At 45.4% G+C, this 19126-nt stretch overlaps 1 protein-coding gene across 1 annotated transcript in view; it reads left to right on the top strand.

The window, feature by feature from the left end:
• Nucleotides 1–17493, top strand: part of LOC142256875 (myocardin-like) — a 190415-nt gene extending 172922 nt beyond the window's left edge. Inside the window, exons 10-13 of the mRNA XM_075328824.1 lie at nucleotides 5473–6132; nucleotides 13453–13590; nucleotides 13716–13773; nucleotides 16314–17493. Coding sequence (XP_075184939.1) covers nucleotides 5473–6132; nucleotides 13453–13590; nucleotides 13716–13773; nucleotides 16314–16783 — 1326 coding nt within the window. The 3' untranslated portion in view covers nucleotides 16784–17493. The remainder of the gene's footprint in view (nucleotides 1–5472; nucleotides 6133–13452; nucleotides 13591–13715; nucleotides 13774–16313) is intronic.
• The last annotated feature ends 1633 nt before the right edge of the window (nucleotides 17494–19126 follow it).

Here is a 19126-nt window from a genome sequence, read left to right as displayed (position 1 = left end):
GAGGAAGAGGATACAGGTAAAGGGACGGTAGGCTGAAGTCCGTAAATGACGTGCAAGGGAGAGCTGGAGGAGGACTCACTGACGTGGTGGTTATGGGAGAATTCAGCCCAAGGAAGAAGCGTGGACTAGTCATCGTGATGGGCGTTAACGTAGTGACGTAAGAAGGAGGTCAGGATCTGATTGACTCGTTCCACTTGGCCATTCGACTGAGGATGGTAGGCTGAAGAAAAGTCCAGAGTCACTCCCAGATGTTTGCAGAGGGCCCTCCAGAAGCGGGAGGTAAACTGAGTTCCTCTGTCGGACACAATGTGAGATGGAAAGCCATGCAACCGGAAGATGTGCTGTATGTAAGCGTCAGCGAGTTCCTGGGCAGAGGGCAGTCCAGCCATAGGGACGAAATGAGCCATTTTGGAGAACCGATCCACCACGACCCATATGACTGTGTGTCCGGAGGACAGGGGCAAGTCCGTAATAAAGTCCATTGCAATGTGTTGCCACGGAACGGAGGGTATAGGCAGAGGCAGAAGACGACCATATGGCAGGTGTTTGGGCGTCTTGTTCCTGGCACAAGAGGTGCAGGCTGAGACAAAAGAAGCGACGTCCGTGCAAAGGGATGGCCACCAGTAGTGACGTACAATTGTACTCCATGTTTTCTTCTGACCAGCATGGCCGGCTATTTTCGAGGCATGGCCCCAGTGCAACACCTTTTGCCTGTCAGTCTCAGAGACATAGGTCTTCCCGGGCGGTATCTGGGCCAGGGTGACAGGGGCCACCGGAATGATTTTACTAGGGCAGATGATGGTCTGGGATGTCTCCTCCTCCTGCTCCATGAGCATGAATGACCTGGACAAGGCATCTGCTCGTACATTCTTGTCCGCGGGTCGAAAATGGAGCTGAAAATCTAACCTGGCAAAGAACAAGGACCACCTGGCTTGCCGTGGGTTCAGTCGTTGAGCGGACCGCAGGTATTCCAGGTTCTTGTGGTCCGTGTAAATGATCACGGGGTACACTGCTCCCTCCAGAAGGTAGCGCCATTCCTCCAGAGCCAGTTTGACTGCCAATAGCTCTCGGTCACCGATGGTGTAGTTGCGTTCAGGCGCTGAGAAGCTCTTGGAGTAGAAACCGCAAGTAACCATCTTCCTGGAGGAGGACTTCTGCATGAGCACTGCTCCGGCTCCCGAAGAGGAGGCATCCACCTCCAAGGTGAACTCTCGGTTTAACTCAGGACGGTGGAGCACAGGGGAAGAAGCAAATGCCTGTTTCAGGGAGCCAAACGCGGCGTCGGCCGCAGGTGACCAGTCCTTTGGATTATCCCCCTTCTTTTTCAAGGCGGAGAGAGGTGCAGTCAGAGCAGAGAATTGAGGGATGAACTGACGGTAATAGTTTGAGAATCCCAGAAAGCGTTGGATTGCCTTCAGTCCGGAAGGAGGGGGCCAGTTGAGAATGGAAGAGACCTTCTCCGGGTCCATCTGCAGGCCGGTATCGGAGATTACGTAACCCAGGAAGGGAAGAGAAGACTGCTCGAAGACACACTTCTCGTACTTGGCGTACAGACGATTCTCTCTCAGTCTTTGTAGTACCAGCTGCACGTTCTCTCTGTGGGTCTGGAGGTCCGGAGAGAAGACCAGGATATCATCAAGATACACCACCACACAGACGTAGAGAAGGTCCCGGAACACGTCGTTCACCAATTCCTGAAAGACTGCTGGTGCGTTACACAGGCCGAAGGGCATTACACAGTATTCATAGTACCCATCGCGAGTATTGAATGCGGTCTTCCATTCGTCCCCAGAGCGGATGCGGACCAGGTTGTAGGCACCCCAAAGATCCAACTTGGTAAACACACGAGATCCTCTAAGCCGATCAAACAATTCGGGGATGAGCGGCAGGGGGTATTTATTTTTCACGGTGATTTGGTTCAATCCCCGGTAGTCAATGCATGGGCGTAGGTCGCCCTTTTTCTTCTTAACGAAGAAGAAGCCTGCTCCCGAAGGAGAGGAGGATCTCCGAATGAATCCCCTTGCCAGGTTCTCCGTGATGTAGGCAGACATGGCCCTTGTTTCAGCAGGAGACAGCGGATATATCCGTCCTCGAGGTGGTGTAGTTCCCGGGAGTAGGTCGATGGCACAGTCATAACGACGATGTGGCGGAAGTACCTCTGACTCCTTTTTATCAAAGACGTCCGCGAAGGACCAATAGGCCGAGGGCAGTCCCGGTAGGGACTCCGGAACCGGAGGTCGTCGGATGGGCTGTATAGTCTTCAGACAGTTCTCGTGGCAAGAGAAGCCCCATCGGGTGATTTCACCAGTACACCAGCTGACTGACGGTTCGTGTGTCCGTAACCAGGGGAGTCCCAGCAGCATTTGATGAGACATGTGTGGGAGGACGTAGAGAGCGATGTTCTCGGTGTGCAGGGCACCGATACGTAGTTCCACCGACTTGGTGATCCACGAGATGCTGTCAGAGAGGGGTCTCCCATCTACAGAGGCAATCACGAGGGGTTTGTCGAGTGGAGTAACAGGCACCTGGTACTTGTCCACCGTGGCCTGCTGGATGAAATTGCCTGCTGCCCCGGAATCGAGGTACGCCTCGGCCGTGAACCGCGTCTCTCCCGTTGTCACTTGAACAGTCCACGTAACCGGGTCTGAGAGAGTCCCAGCTCCTAGGGTGGCCTCTCCTACCAACCCTAGGCTTTGGAGTTTCCCAGCCTCTCTGGACAGGAACGTAGAAGGTGTGTGCCCTCTCCGCAGTAGAAGCAGAGGCCCTTGGCGAGCCGTTCTGCTCGGCGTTGTTCGGACTGCCGCAAACGGTCAATCTGCATGGGCTCGTGGACAGAGACACCAGACGACGCTGACTGAAGTACGGCGGGCTTCTGCGGAGGAGAGGAATGCCATATCGGACGTCTCTCACGGGACACCTCTTTGGATCGTTCCTGGAATCTGAGGTCCACGCGGGTGGCTAGTGCGATCAGGGCATCCAGGGTGGAAGGAACATCGCGGCCTGCCAGCTCGTCCTTAATACGGCTGGAGAGTCCTTCCCAGAAGGCGGCGGTGAGGGCTTCATTGTTCCACCCCAATTCTGAGGCCAAAGTGCGGAAGCGGATGGCATACTGCCCCACCGTCATGGTCCCCTGACGTAGCCTGAGGAGTGATGAGGCGGATGCGGCGGCACATCCGGGTTCGTCAAAGGTGTTTCTAAATGCCTGCAGGAAGTCCTGGATGTTAGTGGTCACAGGGTCCTCCTTTTCCCACAAGGGGTTCATCCAGGCCAGTGCCTCACCCTCTAGATGGGACATCACAAACGCCACCTTGGCTTGGTTGGAGGCAAACAAGTGCGGAAGCAGCTTGAAATGGAGGGAGCACTGGTTTAAGAATCCTCTGCAGGTCTTGGGATCACCGGCATATCGGGGTGGAGATGCCAAGCGGAGTTTAGAAGCTTCCGAGGTAGCCGCCACGGGAACCGTGGCCGTGGACTGTGCAGTAGTAACCTGAGATGCCAGGGACGTGGCAGATGCTTGCAGCGTGTGCAGGCGGGTATCCACAGAGGACATGAAGGCCAGCATGCGGGACTGGGTCTCGCGCTGTCATACGAGTTCCTGCTGCAGGGTGCCCAGCTGGGCCGCTAGTGCTTCGGCGGGATCCATGGCCTGTTCTTACTGTTAGGGCCAGGTGGACGGGCAGACCCAGGAGGTGGATCCACTGGGCTGAACACCTCACCGAGGGCAAGGTGCCCGGTAGCCGGAGCACTACAGGTAGCAGGACAGTCCGTTCAGAGGAGTGTAGAAGTCCCTGGGACCACGGAGTCACTGAAGGTAGTCCGGGTGACGGAGCTCAGGTTCGGAGGCCGAGATGACGTCAGGCAGAGTCCGGAACCGACGGAGCGAGAAGACGGGTCACCACAGGGATCGGAGATGGTATGAACTTGACGGGATGGCAGACCGTCACCGTTCGGGGTTCGGGTATCGTCAGAACTGGTTGGCGAGGCAGGAGCGGCTCTAGGAGAGAGATAGGTAAGTATACCACAAAACACAAGGAGACCTGACTCCTAGCTTAGCAAAACACGAAGAACAGGCCCCGCCCACTTGGAAGGATCCCCCTATATACCCTGTACCTGATTCTTCAATATCCTGTTGGAGGACACTGGCCCTTTAAGAGAGGGTCAATGACCGCGCGCGCGCCCTAATGCGCATGCGCGAGGCCCGGGTGCCAGAAGCCAGAGCAGGGAGCGGTGAGCAGGAGGCAGGAGAGCCGGGCTGGAGCAGAGCTGCCGACGGGCGCCGGGAGTGGGGACCGGGCCGCCTGGGGACCGCAGGTGATGGGGCCTGGAGGCTGTGGAGCGGGGGATGCCTGGCAGAGGAGCCGGGGAGCAAGGCAGGGGAGCCGGGGAGCGAGGCAGGGGAGCCGGGGAGCGTGGCAGGGGAGCCGGGGAGCGAGGCAGGGGAGCCGGAGAGCATGGCAGGGGACCCGGGGAGCGTGACAATACCCCATATATAAATGCTGAATAAAAACAATAGGGCAAAATGGGTACCTAGTCATATACAATGCACTAACATTGTAGAAAACCATAAGGACCCCATCCACATTTTTAACATCCATCTATTTCTGCTAAATGAAATTTATAAAAATTAATCAATCTGTGTAAATCTACTTGAAGTAGGCTTGCTTTATATGAATTTAGAAAATATATATACTTTCAAGAAACTTTGCACAACTTAACAATACAAGAGAATATAAGAAACTTTGTAATATATCTTATAATAAAAATGAGCTTCATTCTCTACTTATGAGCAACTTGAACTCATTTGTGACTCTAAAAAAATAGCTCAAATCTATTTCGTTCAAGACAAGATGACTGCCAGTACAGTAACATGTCGTATTAGAAAGGATATTGAAGTAAATGGAAAGGGTACAAATGAGGAGGAGAGACAAGCTGTATAAGAAAGTCATATCAGACATACAGACACATATGCTGCTGCCGTTTTATTAACGTGGTACCCTTTAGAGACAAAAAAAAACAAAAAAATGATACTGTCCCACATGTGCTGCCCATGTTGAGAGGTCACAAATCGATGGGTGTTTTTAACTTTCTTTATTTTTTCTCTGTGTTTGTATGTGCTACCTAAGTAATGATGAGTAGTAATCCTTCTGTCAGTATGTCTGTATGTGCTGTGTTTGGAAGACATTATAGCAGATTATCTCCACTCACTAACTCAGCGCTATTTTCTCATTTGAGTTAGAACATGTACAGGATGAAACTGGTTATATATGCAGGATACAAGTCATATAATGGCAGAAATAGTGTTTTTCCCAACAAACACACAACACGGTATTCTGAAAAGTTATATGAAAGTCTAGGTACCTTTAAGAGATAAAATATAGTTATATTACCTGTACTTATCACCTACTAACTAATTTAACAATTAGAAAGACAAGAATAATGTCTAAAATTTGTGTGTATATTTCACTTTGTAAGGTTTCAGAATTACGCCAACATCTACGAAAGAGAGGACTACCTGTTTCAGGGACAAAGCCAGCTTTACTGGAACGCCTTAGACCATACCAAATCCCCCGAACAAAGACCATTCCAGCCCCAATTCAAAGTGCAGGCTTGTTAACTCCAGTCATTGAACTGCCTTCACTACAAAATCAATCAGCACGGGGAACTAGTTCCAGCGCCCTTTGCACATTTCAGAACTCCCCATCACCATCTTATACTGAGAGTCTTCAAGAGACTTCTGAAACAACTTGCACTGTTATGGAGAGTTCTGATACACAGACATCAATTCAAGACAAAGACATGGCAATGCAGGGAATTGATGATGACCAAGTTCTTCTTGAGAAGCAAAAAGTGATTGAAAATCTGACATGGAAATTACTCCAAGAGCAAAAACAGGCAGAAGACCTTCGAGTAGAATTAGAAATGCACAAACGATTAAAAAACAGAAGAAAGAATGACAAGTTGAATGCCAGGATATCTATTAAAACAGAAGTAGATGAATCTGTGACGCATTCTTGTGCTAAATCACAAACCGAAGACTCACAATATCTATATAGTTTAAACAATGACAGCCCAGACTTAGTACCCCCTGTGCAGGAGCAACTGATGAGTCCGGACGTTAATGAAAGTTACATGGTGAGTAAAGTGTTGTAGGAAATAGTTTATTTACAGTAACTACATTCATGTAATATTGAATAGTATGCAAGCATGAAATAAATGAAGAATAAACCATATAGATTTTTTTTTCAATGCAGTGTAGTTTGTTTTGCCATTAAATTCTATTTCTCATATCGTCAGTTTAGGTTTTTTTAAAGAAAATCTATAATCAAGAAATTACATAGCTAAAGTCATATTTGTATAGGCCCTTCAATGCTTATTAAATGCATATCTTTAGTTTGAAATTAAAAATCACTGCCAGCTATCATGCCTGTCTACTTATTTCATTCTCCAGTGTAAAAGTTTAGTCTTTCACTGACTGGTCACACTTTTTTTGATGCCTCAGATTATGAGCAGGAGTTGACTCATTGCCTAGGGTTATCTCATTAGATGGGACAACGCACATACATATGATGTTGTGGGAGCCAGCCTAACAATTTGCAAATGCACCACCCCCTTTATTGAGATGAGCCGATGCAATGACTCAGCACCTTTGCAGAATTATTGCCTGGAGTTGTCTCATCAGAGTACGCGGTGCATGTGCAGATTGAAAGGCCAGCACTCGTTAGCAATTTCCACATGCCTCATTGAAGAGATGACCTTGGATAATGTTTCAGTTCCTGTACAGGAGGAGTGACCCATCAGTCAAAAACTGAAGGGGGACTGTAAGCAGGGAAATAAGGAAACAGGCATCAGCGCGGTCTGCTCACTGAACTTACTATTATAGTTTCACAGATGGATTCCTTTACATTTTCCAAACTGAATACAGTGGAACCTTGGATTACGGGTGTGGCGCCCTGGACTAGCCAGGTAGGCACAGACAAAGCACACCCCCACCCCCACCCCCGGACAGTTACATTAGTCAGACACAAAACCCTTGTTGCCTCCCTCCAGGGTCTGATGCCCACACCTGGTGGGGCGGAGCCAGGCGGTTGGCCCCACCCACCGAGGAGTTCACAGACCTGGAGGCGGAAAAAGGAGGAGTTCAGTTTTGGAGGTTGAAGGGAGAGGAGTAAAGTGGAGAGTACTGCAAGTGTCTGGGTTGGAGCCCAGGCACCGACAACAAGGTTGGCAGACGGTGGTGGTCGTCTGCAGGAGTGGTGGATCAACGCGGAACCGTAGGACCGGGGTCAGGCGGTGGCCCGCCGGTACTGAATCGGGGAGCGAAGTGAAGCTAGCACACATAGGCAGGGCCATCGGACCCCGACTAGACTTGGAGCCGCCGTTAACAGTCAAATCTGAGTGTGACAGGAACCCCAGGGGTTTCCTAACTACCCAAGTCCCGTCAGAAGGCAACTGTCCGCACCGTGAGGGTATACAGCCACCGCCACAGGCTAGAGACCCAAGGGCCAGCGCCTGCGGGCAAAACGGGCTCCTCTGGCATCCATACACCAGGGAGCGGACTACCGTTGGGAACCCATCGTAGTCAAAACAGTACGCAAAGGTGCAGGGAAAGACAGCCACCATCACCTGTCCGGGGAGAGACACTGCAGCCGGCTGCGGGACCCGTCCATCCAACCGTTTGGTTTACCGGAGACTTTGTGCATATTTTGCTGAGTGAGTACACCCGTGCCATCCGGCACCGCGCCGCTCTGTCCCTGCAACTCTGCACCTCACCGACTCTGCCTCCCCGTCACACCACCGGGCCCCGGGACCACCAACCCCTACCCACGGAGGGGGAAAACAACATCCCAGCTGCTTCCTACCATCGCTCCCGGGATCCCCGTCACCAGCAGTGGTGGTGCCCATCTTCACCACAACCCGTGGGTGGCGTCACAGACTAAATGCCCAAACAAACCACCCCCCTTTTCACTCATGGGCGAGGAGCGCCTCTCGGGTCCCCGGATCCGGCCCACCGCTCGAGCCACCGAGCAGCAGCAGCAGCGCCGGACCCGAGCGTTAGCGAGCGCAGCACCCCGCCGCCCGCGACACAAGCTTAATTGGTTCCGGGAAAGTGCTCTGAAACCAAGTTACTCTTATATCAAAGCAAATTTTCGCATAGGAAATAATTGAAATGCAGACAATTTGTTCCACAACCCAAAAATATTTACTGTATTAATACAAACTTAGTACAGTAATACAAACTAATGTACTGTATTCATATAAAATTGTTACCGTACACTAATACAAAATACTGTACTTTACAATAAAAAACATGTAAAACAAATTAAATTGCACATTAACTTACAATAGAATTGTTGGTGTGCGAGAAGTACAGTACAAGCAATGTGCTGTACTGGTTAGACGAAAGAGAGTACAATACTGTATCCACAAATGCAAATTGATATAAATGCTATATAGTATATACAGTACTGTGCAATGGTATACTGAATACAGTAAACAGTACATATGGACAAAAAGTTACCTTCAAAGCGGGTCAGAGCACGGTGAAAGAACGGAACCATAAGTCTACACCGTGGGAATTTGCTCTTATTGCAAATCAATGCTCTTAAACCAAGTTCCAAAGTTTTAAAAAGCTTTGCTTGTCTTGTAAAATGCTCTCAAACCAATTTACTCTTAATCCAAGGCTCCACTGTACTACAATCAAAGTATACATTTAATAAACATTAAAGGGCCTTTTCAATCATGCCTTTCTTCAGGAGTCTATTTTACTGATGCTGAATGTTGCCATCAGAGGTAACGGGAATGGAAGTTCCTAGCATGCATAGTGCAGTACGTCATTTCAGAGCACATAAGTGACCTACCTACTCTGATCTCTCTGTGTGGAGCAGAGAGAACATATTTAGGTATGATAATGTGCAAAACCTTGTTTCCAATAGCAGCCTGTTTCTGTTTTCTTCTGCACATTGGAAGCACACATGGTTCCAGAGGGATCAGTGAGACGCTGTGCCATCCACAAGATGGCAGCACACATACACTGATAAATAGTTATGTAAAGAAAAAGTTTTTTGATGGATACTGGTTTGCAAAGCCAACAGTATGTTCAGTCATATGAAAAAGTTTGGGCACTCCTATTAATGTTAACCTTTTTTCTTTATAAAAAATTGTTTTTTTGCAACAGCTATATCAGTTTCATATATCTAATAACTGATGGACTGAGTAATATTTCTGGATTGAAATGAGGTTTATTGTACTAACAGAAAATGTGCAATCCGCATTTAAACAAAATTTGACCAGTGCAAAAGTATGGGCACCCTTATCAATTTCTTGATTTGAACACTCCTAACTACTTTATAGGGCTGCTTCTCACTTGCGAGTTTCTCGCAGTAGAGCAATGCGAGAAAATCTCGCATTGGAATCGGACACATGTTAGTGAATGATTCAGCTCGCATTTGCGATTTTTTTTCTCAGTCCAAATCGGACTGAGAAAAAAATCGCAGCATGCTGCTTTTTTGCGAGTTTCTACTGCGAGTTTCTACAATGCAAGTCTATGGGAGCGTATAAATAATCGGATGTCACGGGACGGCACTCACACCATCCTAGTGACATGCGATTTTCTAAATACATTTCTCGCATCTTTCCTAAAACACTAAAAACGAGTGATGTGTCACAATGTCTGTCAATCACTATTCTCTGTCAGTCGGTCTCTCCCTCTCGGTCTCTATTCTCTCTCTGTCGGTCCGTCACTATCTCTGTCCCTCTCTCAGTCTGTCGGTCATTTTCCCTTCCTCTCTCATACTCACCGATCCCCGATCACCGGCGCAGTGCTGCACGGCATTCACACTGCTCCGGTGGCTTTTACTATTTTGAAAAAGCCGGCTGCTCATTAAACAATCTCGTATTCCCTGCTTTCCCCACCCACAGGCACCTATGATTGGTTGCAGTGAGACACGCCCCCACGCTGAGTGACAGGTGTCTCACTGCACCCAATCACAGCAGCCGGTGGGCGTGTCTATACTGTGCACTTAAATAAATAATTAAATAATTAAAAAAAACGGCGTGCGGTCCCCCGAATTTTAATACCAGCCAGATAAAGCCATATGGCTGAAGGCTGGTATTCTCAGGATGGGGAGCTCCATGTTATGGGGAGCCCCCCAGCCTAACAATATCAGTCAGCAGCCGCCCAGAATTGCCGCATACATTAGATGCGACAGTTCTGGGACTGTACCCGGCTCTTCCCGTTTTGCCCTGGTGCGTTGGCAAATCGAGGTAATAAGGAGTTAATGGAAGCCCATAGCTGCCACTAAATCCTAGATTAATCATGTCAGGCGTCTCCCCGAGATACCTTCCATGATTAATATGTAAATGACAGTAAATAAACACACACACCTGAAAAAATAATTTATTAGAAATAAAAAACACTAACAAATTCCCTCATCACCAATTTAATAAGCCCCAAAAAGCCCTCCATGTCCGGCGTAATCCACGACCTCCAGCATCGCTTCCAGCTCTGCTGCATGAAGGTGACCGGAGCTTCAGAAGACACCGCCACTCCTGTCAGTTCCACGCAGCTAATGAAGGGAATAGCGCGATCAGCTGAGCTGTCACTGAGGTTACCCACTGTCACTGGATCCAGCGGTGGCCGCGGGTAACCTCAGTGACAGCTCAGCTGATCGTGCGGCTGTCTTCAGTTGCTGGTTGGAGCTGACAGGAGCGGCGGTGTCTTCTGCAGCTCCGGTCACCTTCATGCAGCAGAGCTGGAAGCGACGCTGGACCAGCCTGGATTACGCCGGACATGGAGGGCTTATTGGGGCTTATTAAATTGGTGAACCAGGGAATTTGTTAGTGTTTTTTATTTCTAATAAATGATTTTTTCAGGTGTGTGTTTATTTACTGTAACTTACAGATTAATCATGGAAGGTATCTCGTGGAGACGCCTGACATGATTAATCTATGATTTAGTGGCAGCTATGGGCTGCCATTAACTCCTTATTACCCCGATTTGCCAATGCACCAGGGCAAATTGGGAAGAGCCGAGTACAGTCCCAGAACTGTCGCATCTAATGTATGCGGCAATTCTGGGCGGCTGCTGACTGATATTGTTAGGCTGGGGGGCTTCCCATAACGTGGAGCTCCCCATCCTGAGAATACCAGCCTTCAGCCGTATGGCTTTATCTGGCTGGTATTAAAATTGGGGGGAACCGCACGCCGTTTTTTTAAATTATTTAATTATTTATTTCACTGCACAGTATAGACCCGCCCACCGGCTGCTGTGATTGGGTGCAGTGAGACACCTGTCACTCAGCGTGGGGGCGAATCTCACTGCAACCAATCATAGGCGCCTGTGGGAGGGGAAAGCAGGGAATACGAGATTGTTTAATGAGTGGCCGGCTTTTTCAAAATACTAAAAGCCGCCGCAGCAGTGTGAATGCCGTGCAGCACCGCGCCGGGGATCGGGGATCGGTGAGTATGAGAGAGGGCTGCTAACTTCAGTCACTCAGGGGAGCCCTTCACAGGTGACCGCTAATCAGGACGCGGCACAGACAGAGCCGCAGCATGACAATGAAGTCGGGTGAAGTTCACCCGAGTTCATTCTGATCGTGCGGCTCTGTCTGTGTCTGCTGTCATCTGCCATTCAGCTCTGGTACATGGCTGTCTGTGTCTGCTGTCAGCGGCCATGTAGCAGTGCTGAATGGCAGATGACATAGTAAAAAATACGCATTACACACGCATTACACACGCTAGTAAAATCATTAATTTATTCAGAAAAAGCATCGCACTTGCGTTGCACACAGACCTAACGTGAACTAAAATCGGCCGAGTTTTTTTCAGCCCAGTCAGACCGATTTTACTCGCATAGATGTGTTTCCAGCCTTACTGACTTACTAAAGCACCAAATTGGTTTTGTAACCTCATTGAGTTTTAAACTTCATAAGCAGCTGTATCCAATCATGAGAAAAGGTATTTAAGGTGGCCACTTGCAGGTTGTTCTCCTATTTGAATCTCCTATAAAGAGTGGCATCATGGGCTCTTAAAAACAACTCTCAAATGATCTGAAAAGAAAGATTATTCAACATAGTTGTTCAGGGGAAGGATACAAAAAGTTGTCTCAGAGATTTAAACTGTCAGTTTCCACTGTGAGGAACATAGTAAGGAAATGGAAGAACACAGGTACAGTTCTTGTTAAGCCCAGAAGTGGCAGGCCAAGAAAAATATCAGAAAGGCAGAGAAGAAGAATGGTGAGAACAGTCAATGACAATCCACAGACCACCTCCAAAGACCTGCAACTTCATCTTGCTGCAGATGGTGTCAATGTGCATCGGTCAACAATACAGCGCACGTTGCACAAGGAGAAGCTGTATGGGAGAGTGATGCGAAAGAAGACGTTTCTGCAAGCACGCCACAGAGTCGCCTGAGGTATGCAAAAGCACATTTGGACAAGCCAGTTACATTTTGGAAGAAGGTCCTGTCGACTGATCAAACAAAGATTGAGTTGTTTGTCATACAAAAAGGCGTTATGCATGGAGGCAAAAAAAACGGCATTCCAAGAAAAGCACTTGCTACCCACAGTAAAATTTGGTGGAGGTTCCATCATGCTTTGGGGCTGTGTAGCCAATGCCGGCACCGGGAATCTTGTTAAAGTTGAGGGTCGCATGGATTCAACTCAGTATCAGCAGATTCTTAACAATAATGTGCAAGAATCAGTGACGAAGTTGAAGTTACACAGGGGATGGATATTTCAGAAAGACAATGATCCAAAACACCGCTCCAAATCTACTCAGGCATTCATGCAGAGGAACAATTACAATGTTCTGGAATGGCCATCCCAGTCCCCAGACCTGAATATCATTGAAAATCTGTGGAATGATGTGAAGCGTGCTGTCCATGCTCGGCGACTATGAAACTTAACTGAACTGGAATTGTTTTGTAAACAGGAATGGTCAAATATACCTTCATCCAGGAACCAGGAACTCATTAAAAGCTACAGGAAGCGACTAGAGGCTGGTATTTTTGCAAAAGGAGGATCTACAAAATATTAATGTCACTTTTATGTTGAGGTGCCCATACTTTTGCACCGGTCAAATGTTGTTTAAATGCAGATTGCATATTTTCTGTTAATACAATAAACCTCATTTCAATCCAGAAATATTACTCAGTCCATCAGTTATTAGATATATGAAACTGAAATAGCTGTTGCAAAAACCCAAATTGTTATAAAGAAAAAAGGTTAACATTAATAGGGGTGCCCAAACTTTTTCATATGACTGTATCTAAAAAGATGTACATAATTACAAATTTTATGTTTTAATAAAAGTTGATTTTTACTGGTAGATCCACTTTAACGTTACTATGCAGATCATAGCAAACCTATAATTTTAAAGCATCAGAATGCAACAAGTTATTTTTGTTTTAATATTGTCTCAGTGAAAAAGTCTTATTAATATGTTAATATCCAAGGTTTTGCATCCTCCCACTTGTGATGCAATTGGCCAGGACTTTGAGCTTCCAATGCAAATCACACAGAGTCCAGAAAGTCCTGTACAGAAGCATCGGTCTTTTGAGGAAGAACTTCAAGAAGCCATACAGAAAGCACAGGTAAGTTAATTAATATGATTTTATGTAACACAATGTTAATTAACATATTGTTAATTCATGTAACACAATTAATATATATATTCCAGTGGTATGTACTAAATGGTAAATGCTTTGTTTCTCTGTAGATGGCCATTACTCAGTCAATTGATGACATATTAGAAGATGGACCACTATTATGCACAGGTTGGTATCTATAATTGTTACTTATAAGAACTAAAAGCCACAAAACATTTAGGCCTCGATTCATGTATTGTTCCCACCAGTCTTTATCTGGGTATATATTGGCATTAGAAAAGATTCATTAAGAAGTTTGTGTCTCTTAATGAATCACACACATCTAGAACATGTGTGTGACACCCTGGCCTATCAGGTCATCACAAGGGTGCCGTGCAATCTGCCCTTCTGCATGGTACCCGCTCCTCCTTGGTTACAGGTCCTGTCACTTTGATGTTGCCGCCAACAGGTGTACACAAATCCTGAGGAACACTCTGCACCACACCCACCAAACACCCATTGGGCAGCCTGAGGGGAATAGGGCCGCCCAGATGGGGGAATGGTAGGAGGAGGGCAGCAGTGTCAGTGCAGTTGGAGAGTGGAAGTTGGAGGAGAGAGACAGCGGTGACAGTGCAGGTCACGCTGTGGAGCTGCGCTCCTGTACCCATCCCAGGTGCCAGACGTTGGCCTGGCCAGAATGAGCTGGAACCCCAGTTGCTGGGGGTAGTGGCAGAGAGCATGGTGCTGCTACAGAGAGCAGGCCGGCTGCCTTGTGCTACAACCAGGCAGGGACCAGGGCACGACGGGGTACGCGGACGCTAGGCTGGGAAGTAGCTTCACGCAGCCCAGTAATTCACCTGACGGGAACGGAATCTTCAGGAACTGTTCCCCACCCGCTCCAGAATTGGGGTACTAGTGCAACGAGGGGGATAGGACTTCCCACAACCATCCAGAAAATCCCAAGCGTGAACCCTGAGAGCAAGCTCACCCTGCTAGCCACACAGGTGAGCGGGACCCGAAACGCTTCAAGTGTAAGGGATCCACACGTAGGACACACAGTGCCAAGGGACAAGGCTTCAGGTCAACAAGCAGCACCAAGAGGACACGGACCCAGCGTGTCTGTTCAAGGACCACAGAGTGCTCAAGAATTTGGTTTACCTGGTGTCAGCGTCAGTGACTTTGGACTGTGTGAGTACATGTTACCCCCCTTGCACCTGACGGGTTCTCCATGCCATCCATCACCGGACCCCGGGACACCACTCCCCTGCCCACGGAGGGGTTAACAACTTAAGCTGCCACACACCAGCGTCCCCGGGCTACCCAAACTGGCAGCGGTGGTCCCTCGCGTTACCACACACCGTGGGTGGCGTCACGAACATTATCCCAAAATCACCAAAGATTCCCCCCTTTATTTCCGAGGGTGCCGCGCGACGCCGCCTCGGATCCGGAGACCCCTCGAGCCACTGCGGATCCAGGTCCGAGCAGCCCGTCAGCTGTCGCGGGGGCAGCACATGTGCGCCTCTGTGCATTTTGCCACAAATCTTACTCCAGTCAGTGATTAAAGTAAGGCTACATGCGCATGCTGCATCTTTTTGTGTTCACAAACTGCAGCCAAAACTGCAACCAAAACTGCAGCCAAAGCTGCACCTTGTCAGAGAGAGCCTGGAAATGTCACAAAAAATGCTTGTAATTGTAGGTGCGTTTTTGCTGCATTTTCGGGGCGTTTTCGGTGCGTTTTTCACAACATGCGTTTTTGCTGCATTTTTGTGACAAATGTTCACAAAAACGCAGGAAGAATGAACATGCTGCTTTTTTTTGTCACAAACTTTTGACAAATAAAACGCTGATAAATAAACTGCAATGTGCGCATAGCGAATCTGACTTCTCACAGACTTTTCTGGGAAGTCAAATGTCAGAAAGTTCTGACAACAAAACTGCAGCCAAAAACGCAGCAAAATCTCAGCAAAAAATGCAGCATGCACATGTAGCCTAAAATACTTCTGGTGCTGGACATGTCCCACCTTGTTATGAATTAGATGAGCTGTAGTGTTATGCCCTGTCCCACCCCAGCTCTATCCATTTTGGCACATTAATTTTGTGCACCATTTATAGCTGCTCAAAAATCTTTTTGCATCAGATTTCTGGTATAAATACTTTGATGAATCAGGGCCTTTTTTTATTGGGTATCTTCTATGAGTTATCTTAAGCAAAGTTTTATTAAATGAAGAAATGAATGTGATTTACAAAGCGTCATAGTATTAGATTTGGGGATTACAATCTTCTTGGTACTATGATTGGCGTAGGAAGAACTTTCCCTCCAGAACAGTAAATTATGTTGTCTAATCCAGCCTCAACCAACTATATTATCTTCATGCACACATAGAACCCAGCAAAACATAGAAAAATACCCTTTAAAATGTAAAATGTATTATTAAATATTAAAATTACCCACACCAAGGTGTTTCAAGCAAATAAATGATCATAAATATTGAATGAGACCATTGGGGTGCACAGAAAAGGGTGAATTACTTGCCCTATAAAGGCACTACCTTCTGTGTCCTGCCTGTCAGCGGAGGTTGGCACCCTATATTGTGATCGGGCTGCTGTCAGATGGGATAGTAAGAATCTGGTGACAGATTACCTTTAAAATATATCAATGTTTTGAAGTCTTTAATGATGAATCAATATCTTTTGTCAAATATAAATATTTTGTCTTTTTCTTTTTGCAGATGAATTAATGCATGTTGATGGTATCTCAATGGAAAACATACATACTGATATCAATCATCAAAATACATCACCTGCAGTCCAAAATGCTAGTTTTGTGAAACAGATTCAATGCTGCATTGAACCACCTTCAATTTTGCCTAGTTCTGGAATCCTAGAATTTCCTGTGTCTGGGAATTATGATTTCCTTTCTGGTCAAGACAGTCTTTCATCTGTCTTTTCTCCAGATCAAATTGAAATGCCATCTTCACCAGATCATCATGAAAACAATATGTCACCATCAGCATCTTCATCTTCTTCATCCAGTGCTGCTTTTGATCCAGCAGACTGGTTAGAAGCATTAACATCAGGATCTGCTTCGAATTTTGGACCTAATAGTCCTGTTGGTTCTAGTATTTTCTCTACAGACATTTTTGACTCACCAGACTTGAGTATCAACAGAATGATTGATTTAATGGTGGAGCAGTGGTAAAATGAAAATAAACATTGCACCAGACACAAATTCTCACTCTATTACACCTAATAAAAGAAAAATAATCTTTCTTTTACCAGTAGCTTTTGCTAGCCACGGTAAGAAGGTGCAATGTGTAGTCAAATCTAAGGACATGTGACGATGAGAATGGAAAGGCCTTGGTCACAGCTGCTACTTCTAGACGGCATCTTGGCTGTACTAACACTAAACAGAAATGTTTAGCATTTATGGCTACATTATCTGCAGCCCAAAATGGTAATTTTCATGAAACAGATTCGGTGTTGCATTGATACTCACCCTCAGTTATTCCCAGTTCTGGAATTTAGAATTTACTATGCCTGTGAATTATGATTTCCTATCTAGCCAGGAGAGTCTTTCATCTTTCTTTTCTCCAGATCAAATGGTAATGCCATTTATACGAGATCATCGGGAAAATAATATGTCACCATCATCATCTTCATCTTCTTCTTCACTTAGTGCTGCTTTTGATTGACTGGCTAGAAGCATTAACATCAGGATCTGCTTCCAATTTTGGTCCTAACAGTCCTGTTGGTTCTATCATGTTCTCTAAAGACATCTTCAACTCGTCAGACTTAAGTATCAACAGAATTATTGACTTAATGACTGGACGGTGGTAATCTAACAATAAAAAGGACACAACACTAAATTCAACTCTGTCACATCTAATAAAAGAAAGATTATCTTCCTTTTACCAGAAGCTTTGGCTAGCCATATGTAAAATGGTACAATGTGTCAACAATTCTAAGGACCTAAGATGATGAGAACGGGAAAGCTTTGGTCACAGCTTCTTCCTATAGACAAAATCTTGGATACATTAACACTAAACAGAAATGTTTAGCAATTAGGAATCTACTATTATAAGTTTATCTACAAAACATGGCTGACTATTTTATACATGTGAATTTGTGCAGGGAAAAAAGAATTACATGATTTCAGGACTTCATTTTAATTTTGAAAAAGTTATACCTACAATTGAACCTCAATGAAACCATGACTGCCTACCACCCTGAAAATTATTCTTATCTATTTTCTAAAGGGTCTGAAATGACATTTTATTATTTGCTTCTTTATGACAGCTTATGCAATGCTTTTTTAATATATGTTTTTGTTTTCTATAAGCGTTCAAGACTTCATGATTAGGATGTTAAAACACAATAGATGTCAGATCATCAGTAAACTGACAGCACACAGCTTCAGTTTCAAATCTTATTGAAAAAGATCAATTTCATAAGTTTATCTTCTCAACTAGAGGTTAGAGATGAGATATGAAAAACATGGAAATGTATGTGCTACAGAATCGAGATTACTCCTTAAAGAAGGGAAATGCTTAAAGAAAATACTGTATTTTTGCTACCAAAGGTAGCAAACATATCTTTTAGGGTACCAAAATCACTTTTGATAAAATAAGTACCTTTGTTGAATTACTCTAAGTCAGTAAGCTATAAAATATAGCTTTGCTGAATTTTAGAAAACAAATCAACAACAGTAGTGTACATGTATATACCAGGAACACATTGCAGCAGTCTGGTGGTCATTTTAATTCCACTATTTGGGGCACATGTAGGTCTACAATTGTTTCATGAGTCAGCAAAATATATATTTTCTTGAGAGTCCTAACAACATCTATCATGCTTCTGGACTTCATATTTCAAAAATTTTATAATAAAAAAATGACATGGAAGGGGTAGGGGCTTGGTCTAACAATGAAATTCGGTGGACATACTTGTTTATCAATAAGTAACTGGCCTTAAAAGTAAAATTGGAGTAGAGTTTTTGTTTGTCTAACAACACCACTTACTATTTAGGTATATTTGTAACAGTTGGATTATAATCAGCTAAAAAAAAATGTATAAATCTTTCCTATTGAGTTCTGTATAGATACTGAAGGGATAGAATGAAACAAGAGTTAGTTTAAAATAAAATTGAATGTTCTCACTGAGAATTTTTTTTCAACTGGCTAACACGGTACCAAAACCTTTTCACTTGTAACTTTAAAATAAAAAAAAACACAAGAAAATTAGGCACATAGAAATATTGTGCTATTAAAATCTTAAGCCTTATTTTTGTTACAATTGTATTTCAACTCTTTACCATGTATTGGATACACAAATACAGTTCTATAAAGTGAAAATGATTACTGTATTAAAAAATATTAATAATAATGTGCATTTATATAGCACCGTTATAATCCAATAATTTTTTACAAAAATGAGGAATAGTAACTATTGTAATATAATAAAAAAAAATAATCAACTGACCATAATACTGGCACAAGAAAGGGCTCATAATATGTTAGGGTGAAACTGACAAGAGTTAGAACAA

This window comes from Anomaloglossus baeobatrachus, chromosome 11, assembly GCF_048569485.1.
Source record: "Anomaloglossus baeobatrachus isolate aAnoBae1 chromosome 11, aAnoBae1.hap1, whole genome shotgun sequence".
Lineage (NCBI taxonomy): Eukaryota > Metazoa > Chordata > Amphibia > Anura > Aromobatidae > Anomaloglossus > Anomaloglossus baeobatrachus.
Note: the sequence above shows the minus strand (reverse complement) of the source record. Positions and strands in the feature narration are given on the sequence as shown.